The 10,569-nt window shown below is 40.0% G+C and overlaps 1 protein-coding gene and 1 long non-coding RNA gene across 3 annotated transcripts in view; both read right to left on the bottom strand.

Annotated features, from left to right (window-relative positions):
* Positions 1–1,543: 1,543 nt before the first annotated feature.
* LOC107590325 (cyclin-dependent kinase inhibitor 1B-like) lies at positions 1,544–2,430 on the bottom strand. The gene is made up of 2 exons (XM_016279030.1): positions 1,818–2,430; positions 1,544–1,647 (listed from the first exon to the last, which is right to left on the bottom strand). Exons 1-2 carry the CDS (start codon positions 2,263–2,265, stop codon positions 1,544–1,546), a joined length of 552 nt encoding a protein of 183 aa, XP_016134516.1. The 5' UTR covers positions 2,266–2,430.
* Positions 2,431–3,319: 889 nt separating this feature from the next.
* The window catches only part of LOC107590331 (uncharacterized), a 19,246-nt gene continuing 11,996 nt past the window's right edge, over positions 3,320–10,569 (bottom strand). Inside the window, exons 2-4 of one of the 2 annotated variants that reach the window (XR_001609773.1) lie at positions 4,902–5,017; positions 4,517–4,672; positions 3,320–4,275 (exon numbers count right to left, since the gene is read on the bottom strand). This is a non-coding gene — a long non-coding RNA (uncharacterized lncRNA). The other variant, XR_001609772.1, reaches the window with a different exon arrangement.

A 10,569-nucleotide genomic window follows, 5' to 3' on the forward strand; every position in this document is an offset into this window, starting at 1 on the left:
GCAGAAATATCAGTCTGACCAATGGCTCTTATTCTGGGTTGTGCTTTACGAGCAGAACACTCTGTACAAACACACTCTTACTCCAGCCTCAGCGCGCGCAAAGCCAATCTCAGTGGCTACAGTAAGTGGTGTGTTTTTCTTAATAGTTGTCTGATTGGACAAACCGTATGTCAGTATCTTGGTCCCGTCCCCGCTCCCCGCTCGGGACGTGTCCTTGTTTTTTGTCTGAATTGAAGCAGGGAGCTCCGCAGGTCGTGTTAGAAACGCAGCAGCTTTACGCACAAACTTGTTGCACGTTGAGTTAACCAAACGGTGCGCAAGCAGCAAAAACGCTGTAAAAATTCGCCGAAAAGACCCTGTATATTATAAGGATAATGTACGAGCAGAATAAGTTCAACGTGACCACGTCCGTTATCTCCAATCGCGAGAAATATTTGAGGGTGCGTGTCTTTTGCAAGTCAACACGCGCGACCGAACACTTTAAAGTCAAACGGCGTTTCGATTTGACACAGCGTGTTTCGAGTAGTATAGTTGAACCCATTGTGTTTATGAATATATTCAAACAAAACATCCTGGGGTCAGTTGTAGTATTTTGCAGTGCCAAGGGTTTTTGTATGTTTTGTTGTATTTTTTAAACGTGTCAGATGAAAATTCAACACAGAACTTCTTTGCTATTTACATTTCATATGAAATATGACATGTAACACATTATTTGAATACAATCTAAAAAGGGATCTGGAATGTGGCAACAGTTTAATAGCAGGTTAATCATATAATATGTATTACAGTACATAAGCAAAGTAATTTTTGTAAGCATGTCGTCGTGCCTTGTTCAATATCACTAAATTGAAAAAAAAAGTGGGTACAGTTGAAATGGAATAATTGTGCATTTGTGGACAGGTGCATGTGTGGGTTGTAAAAAAAAACAAGCAAACAAAAACACTAAATTCCATAGGTTTCATTCTGCCACGTACCAGTTTAGCACCAGAGTGGTGTATTTATTTATCACTTCTGTTATGATTTGTTTTAAAGGTATTGAGGTTTTTAGCACAGCTTTAGGTCAGTTTGAGGCTTTTGCTATTGCAGGGTGTGAGAAGTGTATGGAAGATTCCCCTTGAGAGTGTGTTTTCAAGCGGATTGTTTTCCTGCACAATATAATGAAAAGGAGTCCGGTGAAGGTGTTCATGTCATTATGGTTTAATCATCTCATTTATAAAGCGGTACACAATCCACATCAAATTTTTAATAGGCTCAGTTTGCAACCTTGCACAAATCTGTGGAGGGAAAAAAAAACACCTATAAAAAGAAGTACATACAGAAAATGCACAAATGTCACTTTGCATAAACAACAAAAAGCTTGACATAAATAAGTTAGTATAATTTCCTCAGTGTTTTTTTGTTTTAATCTTTTTTAGAAAGCAGTACACACTGGTTCACTTCAATGTTTTACACTCGTGCAGTGTAACGTCTTAATATAAATTGTTGCCGGTTTTTACTTGCTTTTCTTTTTTTTTCCAGACAGCGCGCACGAAACTCACCTCGTTTACGTTTTGGGATCCGACTTGCTGGGCGCGTGCGACCTCGTCTCTGGGCAGCAGTTCGCCTCGGTCGCTTGGACGTTGGCTCTTTTGCTTTGGCAAGGAAGATCTATCGAAAGAATGAAGATGGTGGTGGTGTTAGAAAAGCGACTTCATTTGCGAGCTAGACCGCGAAAGCAAGCAGTGTCAGCATTACGCACGATCGGGAGGGCAAAGTGTTTGTCCCCCGAGATCTGCGCGCAAATAACCCAAGAGCACCGAGACTCCCAAAACATTTACCCTGATCCTCTGTCGACGGTCTTTTTCTCGGCGTGGTCAGCGCCGTTCGGCAATCCGAGCGACTCCCGTGCTCCGCGTTGTCCGAGTCCCCCTGTACGCTCGTCGTCAACAAGTAGTCGTGGTTCCCGTTGTGATCCACAGTCCCGGTCGAGGTATCCCGTTTTGCGTGAGGCGGTCTGGTGTAAAACTCCGGCACCTCTTTCGCGTCCACCTCCTGCCAGTCGTAGTCGCCAGGCGCGAGGGGCTCGTTTTTGGCGAAGTCGTAATTCCATTTGTCCTTGGACGCTTTCTCCATGGCCAGCATTTGCTCCTTGACGTCCCTCGCGAACTCTGCGCGATCCACGGAGCCGAAGAGGTTTCTGCAGACCGGCGGTTTGGCGTGATCCGCCTGCCTCGCGTCCACTCTCTCCAGCGTCGGGCTTCCATTGGAGACGCGCACTTTTGACATGTTGGACGTTAAAGTTCGTCCCGAGAATCGCAATCGAGCCAGACGCGGTCTTACTAAGAGCGATCCTACTTCCCGAGAAAGCCGAGCGAACGCATAACAAACGCGCGAGGAAAACAAGTCATGAAAACAGCGCGCGACTCGTAGTAATTCCGCAGAAAAACAGACGAGTCATTCGAGTAGGCGAGCACCCAATATGGCGATCGCAAGTAAACTGGCAGGGGGGAGAAGATTGACAGCGAAGGCTATTTAAACAGAAGACGCTTCTCATTGGCTGGCGGAGCCCGCCCGTCAGTGAAAAACGATACAAGTAGAAGAGAGTCGCGTGTTGCCAGGTGCGCTTACTTTAAGCCAAAGCCAGCGACCCCGGGGCTCTCGAGACGATCTAAAGAAATGAAACGAAACGCACGGTCATTAAAATGAGTGAATGCGACATTGTTTTTGAGGGAAAATATTGCAGAAGTGTGTTGATAAGTATGATGTTTACATACTTTATATCTGTGTACTGCAAGCTTCTGACCCTACAAACGCCTTGTTTGTAGGGTCAGAAGCTTGCAGTACACAGATATAATGAAATCAAGCAAAATTAAGTGTACATATGCGCTAAGTGAAATGTTAATGCACCGATATGAAAAGTTTGGCCGATACCGATTATTTATTTTTGAAAGCTGATAAATCTATATCCAAATTGTTATATACACACACACACTTTTTGAGAGCCTGATTACAAAAAAGGTGTCATCATTAAAAGCCACATCCCAAACAGCCTAGTTTGAACGGTGTAAAAAGATTTTTACGTTCCCAGATGTAGTCATAAAAAAAAATAAAAAATATTTACAAATAATGCAAACAAGTCACCTTTACATGTGTAAAGAATCAAAATGAGCCACAGATCAATAAAACGGAATAGTCTTTGCATGGACAATAACTAACTGATTTTAATTACATTGTTGATGAAAATAAAAAAAATATATATATATGGTTGTTAATAAATCAATCAATGATTTTGAAAAAGTAACAAATTAATACCATTGTTTTAAATAGCAGCTGCAGGGACATGGTAAACTGAAGTGTTTTGCTGGCAGCTTATTTAAGTCAAGTCAAGGAATCATAATGTTCTCATTACAATGTTATACATATACCCACCCCTAATCATAGTTGTGCACTGGTGTTTTGAGCTAAAGATGATGACTGAAGTGCTCTTTTAACTTAACCAAATGCATTCTATATGAGATCAATCAAATGAACAGTGTGCATCTGAAGGAAATAATTTATTGGCCACATTTTCTTAGGCTGATAAGAGAAGAGAGGGGAGGGGGGGGAGGGAGGTACTGTATGGTCCATCACCATGGCACCTGTGAAGTTGAATTTATAAAGTAAGTTGTGGGTTGAGTGCCATCTAGTGGATGACAGTAATGTGGAAGAAGTCACACAATGTTTAGAAGTAGTGAAATTACACAAAAATAAATTAGCTGTCTTGCTGTCTTGGTCCCCCCCTCTTCTTCCTTTGGGTGCTGTCAACACTCTCCTCTTCACTGTTGTCTCACCACTTTGTTTGCCATTCCACTCTATTTGGTCAGCCATCAAGCTCCTCCATCTGGTCAGCTGTTCCACTCTCCAGCAATGCCAAGGCTCCATCACTGGCCTGCCCAGCCATTCCACTTTGGTTTCACCTTCTCTCTGGTCTGCTCCTCCTGCGCCACTCCTCTCTGGTCCTCCAGCGCCACTCCTCTCTGGTCCTCCAGCTCCACCTCTGCTCTGTAATTGAGGTGATCTGGCTGGATTTGAACCAGGGACCTCTGGCATTGTTTGCCAGCGCTCAGCAGTGTGAGCCACAGATCTCCAACTGTGTGTGTCTGTGTGCTGGGACTTATACTTCACTACGTACCTGTGGTTTTTGCAACTGAGTCAAGCTCAGCCTCAACCTATGGCCGGAAGGATCTGGAAGGAGGCAGGCCCGCAGGTGTGATGTAGCACTAGTGTTTGCACTCCAACAACCGGTTCGAGACTCACCTACATCATCAGACATGAATATATCAGTCATCAAGTAATAACAACCGATGACATAAACATCATTTATTTTATAGTTGCTACATGCGACAAGGCATTTATCACCATCCTAACACTTGTTTGTAAAACTCAAAACAGTATAGGACAGCACAGAAATGCTTTTAATCAAAACATGGTTTGCTGCCTCCAGTTGCGCAAGACATCAACAAACAGTTAATATTGTGTGTCTGGCCAGATGGCTCACTAGTGTCCTGACTAAGTCATCCTAGCATCATGAAGAGGACGTCTTTTGGACACTCTTTTTCCTCAGCACCTCATTCTGACCCCGTTCTGGAAACTGCCAAAGGTGGTCCCGCACACAGGGCAAACAGAAGCGCTCGGTGTAGAACAGACTGCAGTCCTGTCAGAAAACAAACAAACAAACAAACACAAGCTTATTGATATGCTGACATTGCTTTCAATAAATGTAATCATAATGATCCCGATGCTGCCATCGTTGTTCTTCACTACGTGCAAGCATACAGATATTGTTTGATCTAGATCTTCAGAATTTGGAACATAATGGAAGAGATGGAGGATCATTTCTATACATTCTTTCAATGAATCATTCAAAAAGGAGGAAAACTAACAGCCTATTGGAGAGTCATGTTTTTTGTTTCTTAGACAGCACTTGGATCCTAAAACCAGAAACTTTTCTCTCTCTGGGCTGAAGGGATCCTTCGTGCCGTAACATTCCTCCAAGAGCCTGCAGGACAAACGACAGCACAAAAGCCCATCTCAATCACTGGCAACACAATTATTCAACCACATGCCTTGGATCAGATATTTACATCAAAGTACAGCGTGTTCAATGGCCTACTACATAAGCTTTTAGCTCAGATATCAGAAACCTACAAGTCCTTTCTGTGTCTGTTGCGATAAGCACCGACTTCAGGAAACACGTTTTACAGTTCAGCTTGTGGAAACGCTGTCAATTGTTAGACGACATCATCTCCCACATGGGACAAAACAGAACACAAAGATGATTTCATATAAATAAATAGCATATTAAATGCAAGTGTCTGCGTTAATGTTTCAAATAACATTTGGGAAAATGAAATGGATCCAAAAATGGGTGCAATAATATCCCACTGTCATTCTGCATAACAGATATTTAGGTGCAAATTAAACAACACATTATTACAAAATATACAAGTAAACACACTTCATTTTATTATTCAAATCATCTTGCTAACAAATGAGTAAAATCTAGTGGTTTGAAGATTGCTGGCAAAGATTGATCAAATAGACTCTTTAATGTCTAATGATTCTTGTACTACATATGTCTATTTATAAACAAATATTTAGTGTTTATAATATATTTTCAAAAGAGTTTCACTGAATGTTCAAGTGGGTGTCCTCTGTTAATCACAGCATGAGTCTGATTATATATATATATATATGTGAAGCTACCATCACAATTTATATTGCTTCATAAAAAGACATGGCTCTCCAATAGGCTATTGATTTTCCTCAATTTTGAATGATCAAAATTCATATTGCTTAATACAAAAAAGGGATCGTAGCTTCATACCAAAGGTCTGGTGGTTTTGCTAGAATACCAATATTATTATTATTAATAATAAAACAAACAAACAATATTATTATCAAGCTCCTATAGTGTTTGTGATGTGAATGTTCAATATTTTGCTGTATGCTGTTACTCAAAGTCAAATCACTTCACTTCATTATACGAGCACACAAACATCGTACGATCACAAAGAAATGCTTTACGCTAATTATGTACTTCCTGAACTGGATTATTTAGAGCAGTACCGACCTTTACCAAATGTCACCCAAGTTCCTCTGACAGAACACGATTACAAAATTAAATCATATCAAAACAGAGGGAATATTATAAGCAACAAATAAGATGTGCAGCTGGGATAGTAAGACGATGTGGAAAACACAATGAAAGAATGTATAGGAAAGGGTGTGTGGAACACGAGGGACAGTTTATCATTAAACCCTTAGATATAGCTAATTATTTGAACACTTTTTTCATTAATTAGGGTGAATGATTTACGATCTAGCATGTATAGCAACGATTTACAAATACTGTGTAATCCTATTGTTAACATGATGAAAGATAAAATGTGTTGTTTTCGTTTTAGTCCCATTGATCAAAATACAGTAGAACAGATGTTGCTTTCGGTTCCAGATGACAAATCTTGTGGAGTTGATTTTTTGGGATGGTACATTTCTGACAATAGTAGCTAATCGGCTCTCTCAACCAATTTGACATGTATTTAATAGATGTTTGCTTAGTGGTGTATATCCGAATCTTTGGAAAAAATCTACCATTATACCATAACTTCAAAAAAAAAAAAAAAGAGAGAAAAACTGACTTTTCAGGTCCTAACTGTAGGCCAATTAGTATACTTCCTATTCTGAGCAAGCTCTTGGAGAAGATTATTTTTAAGCAACTTTTACAATCTTTTAGAATTAAAGGATTACTTACTAATGCACAACATGCTTACAGACCAGGACACTCCACGAGTACCGCTCATACACATGACAGATGAATGGTTAGCATGTCTAGATGATAAGAAATTGGTGGGTCCTGTTTTACTAGACTATACAGTAGCTTTTCATGTTATTGACCATGATATTCTTATTGCTAAACTAACATGTCATGGTTTTTCCACTCACAGCTCTTGATTGGATTGGAAGTTCTCTTTCTAATGGAACACAGACAGTGTTTTATAATGGTTCTTTCTCAGAGGCTACAAATACCTATTGTAGTGTTCCACAAGGGAGTTGTTTAGGTCCATTACTGTTCCCTATCTTTATAAATGATTTACCATATGTTGTTGATAAGGCAAATATAGTTATGCATGCTGATGATTTTACAATGTTTTCTGGGTCAATATCACTGTAGGGTGCCTTTTGGTGTCCTGTACATAACTCATTTGCCATAACTTCACATAAAAATGACTATGTAAGGGTGTGTTATATTAGGCTACGTTTTTAGATTCATAACAAAAGCATTATTTGGCTCTTTAGATACAATTTCTACATTTTTTTTTATTTTTATAAGAGGATGCTTGTTATTTTGCTATATTTGCTGGAGGGCCAGTGTCCTACAGACTTTAGCTCCAACTTGCCTCAACACACCTGCCTGGGTCTTTGTAGTATGCCTAGTAAGACCTTGATTTGCTGGTTAAGGTGCGTTTTACTGGTGTTTGAGCTAAACTCTGCAGGACAGTGGCCCTCCAGGAGCAGGATTGGACAACCCTGATATAGTCACATCGTAAAATGAAAAAAAAATTTGTTCTCTATTCATATTTTGCTACATTTATGTTCAACTCAATTTGACTGTATTGATCATTTGGTAATAAAAACAATATTTGTATTTATTACAAAAAGAAGAGTTTGTCTATGTCCCTTGAATGGTTGTCCACCCTGTCGTATTGGGGAATCCGCCCCTTTAAGAAAAGGCCATCCACTTTAGTGACATCAAGACGACAGATTTTTGGTCTCTTCAGTGGCGGGAATTTCAGCAGCAGAGGTGAGTAAGTTGGTAACTTTTCAATTGACAAATTTTCTTCCTATGACTTTGCTTACTTGATTTGCCAAAGCTTAACACGTCCACCCTGTCGCCATAAAATATGCCAGAAGTGATTAGAATACAGTATTTTCAAAATATCTACGTTTAAATATACCAAATTCTCTTCAACAACCAGATTAAACTATTTAGCTAATCACGCTTTGTTGTAAGCTAATATGCCAATTGAAGCTCAATGTCCACCCTGTCGGCCACTTAGACATGACAGGGTGGACACAGCCATAGGTGGAAATCCCACAATGTTAATAACAATGTTTTATACTTGAAATAATTGTGTAAGTAGTAAAACAACATAAAAGGGGCAAAAATGTGTTTTAGGTTTAGAAACATTTTGAGTCTACCCCTCCCTTGCCTCGCAGTGCTTTGGTCCAAATGCCTGCTTTCCTCTTTTACATCACCTGCACACAAGTCTGGTGAGAGAGAACAAAGTCAATCTTGTGGAACTCCAGTAAGTAAGGCTGTCTATTTTATTCACTTAAACATCGGCTGAAGTGATTCTTTTCTCTTTATGATGCATTTTTCCATGAATCCGCTGTTAGCAGCAATAACGTCACCTGCTTGACGGAAAGGGTTGCCAGCTTTTCGCAAAAAAACCCGCCCACTTGCTACTCAAAACTAGCCCAAACTAACCACGTTTCGAGGGGGTCCCCCGGTAAAAATAACGCTCCATGGACTAAAATACACGTTATTGGGGTCACTTCAACCCGCGGCAACAGTGATAAAGTAGCCCAATTCCACGTGAAAACCGCAGACTTGGCAACACTGTGAAGAATAGCAATGTCTTGAACGGACACGAGCGCTTTTGCAAGTTGTCTAATTTGGCACGGTCTCCCTGCTACACTAATAGTAGTAAGGCTTTCCTCTGTATATAAATATCCTTACAAGTACTATTATAGCTGTATTATTTGTGTCCCCTTCAAAAATTGCTCTTGAGAAATTTTGTGTCTCCGCAGCGGTGACGACCCGACCAGGCTACGATAGTCCAAATGTAAGTACTTCTTAGAAGTGTACCGTAGTGATTCGGAAAAAGATAAAAACGCAGTTTGGAAGATGAATTCATGATGTACTCGCTCATTATATACATTTAGCACATTTTGAACACAGAAAAAGTTACATAGTTCTGCTTTAACTAAACTGAAATTAAGGGAGGGGGGGAGAATGTAATTTTATGATTTTTTCTTTTAAGTTAAATGTTTCATTGTCATTTTTTTGTCATGCTTTGTGTGTTCTGCTTTATGTATCCACCCTGTCATGTGCTGGTCCACCCTGTCATCTTGATTTTAATTTGCTCCAAAGAACATTATTTGGTGTAATGAAATGCATTTATGCGGTTTCAGGTTCAAAAAACACAATATTTTCCACATACTGTACATTATTGTTTCTCCTCTATGCCCCGCCTTTCTGAAAGGCGTAAAATATTCAAAGTAAATATCAAGACATTTAATAATGTTGTTACTTTTACCATCACTTCAAGCCCGAAAGGGCAACAGAGTCGCGTGACAGACACAGTGATGATGCAGTACACAAGCCGCGGTTAAGACAGCTGACGTGTTATGATTTCTGACTTAGCACATTTTGAACACAGAAAAAGTTACATAGTTCTGCTTTAACCAAACTAAAATTAAGGGGGGGGGGGAAATGTAATTTTATGATTTTTTTTTTAAGTTAAATGTTTCATTGTCATTTTTTGTCATGCTTTGTGTGTTCTGCTTTATGTATCCACCCTGTCATGTGCTGGTCCACCCTGTCATCTTGATTTGAATTTGCTCCAAAGAACATTATTTGGTGTAATGAAATGCATTTATGCGGTTTCAGGTTCAAAAAACACAATATTTTCCACATACTGTACATTATTGTTTCTCCTCTATGCCCCGCCTTTCTGAAAGGCGTAAAATATTCAAAGTAAATATCAAGACATTTAATAATGTTGTTACTTTTACCATCACTTCAAGCCCGAAAGGGCAACAGAGTCGCGTGACAGACACAGTGATGATGCAGTACACAAGCCGCGGTTAAGACAGCTGACGTGTTATGATTTCTGACAGGCAGTTCACTCTCCTGTGATGTGACCCTGTTCCCCTCACATACACGACGCGTTACTCTGCGCTGTGCAAAACTCCACATTTGAACAGTCGATTGCAAATACTTAAACTAATAACAAAACATACATATAGTCACTGATTCAGAAGCGCCAGATTGTCATAGCAAAGTCGGAAATAGCCTTTGTGCACAGCCAGCCTTGTACTCTTCTAGGTTTAAAAAAAAAAAAAACTGTCGCCCATAAAATGCGTTGCACAAATCCGAACATCTGGGTTGTGCGGTTCTGTTGTAAATAAATATTAACCAATGATTCCTAATTGCATCTACTTCCAGAAAGGCTAAATAAAGTCCTTTTGCTTTCGCACTGAAACACACAGCGTCTCCCTTCCATTGCTGCATCAACACTACTGCTGTTCCTGAAACCACGCCTTCTTTCTTTGCGTGCACATTTGGCCGGCATTATGCTAATATTTCCACATAGTGACGGATATGTGGGGCCGAGCGGGTTAGGAGGAGTTGTTTTAGGTAGGCGTGGCTGACGCTTAACTTTTATAAAGAATATCTCTTTGGATTTGAGACTTTAGTCTTTGCAACATTACCGATCTTCTTTATGCACCAAGAGCTTGTAACACTCCAAAGAGAAAGGAAAA

This window comes from Sinocyclocheilus grahami, unplaced genomic scaffold (genome assembly GCF_001515645.1).
Source record: "Sinocyclocheilus grahami isolate Dianchi unplaced genomic scaffold, SAMN03320097.WGS_v1.1 scaffold8.1, whole genome shotgun sequence".
In the NCBI taxonomy this organism is placed as follows: Eukaryota; Metazoa; Chordata; class Actinopteri; order Cypriniformes; family Cyprinidae; genus Sinocyclocheilus; species Sinocyclocheilus grahami.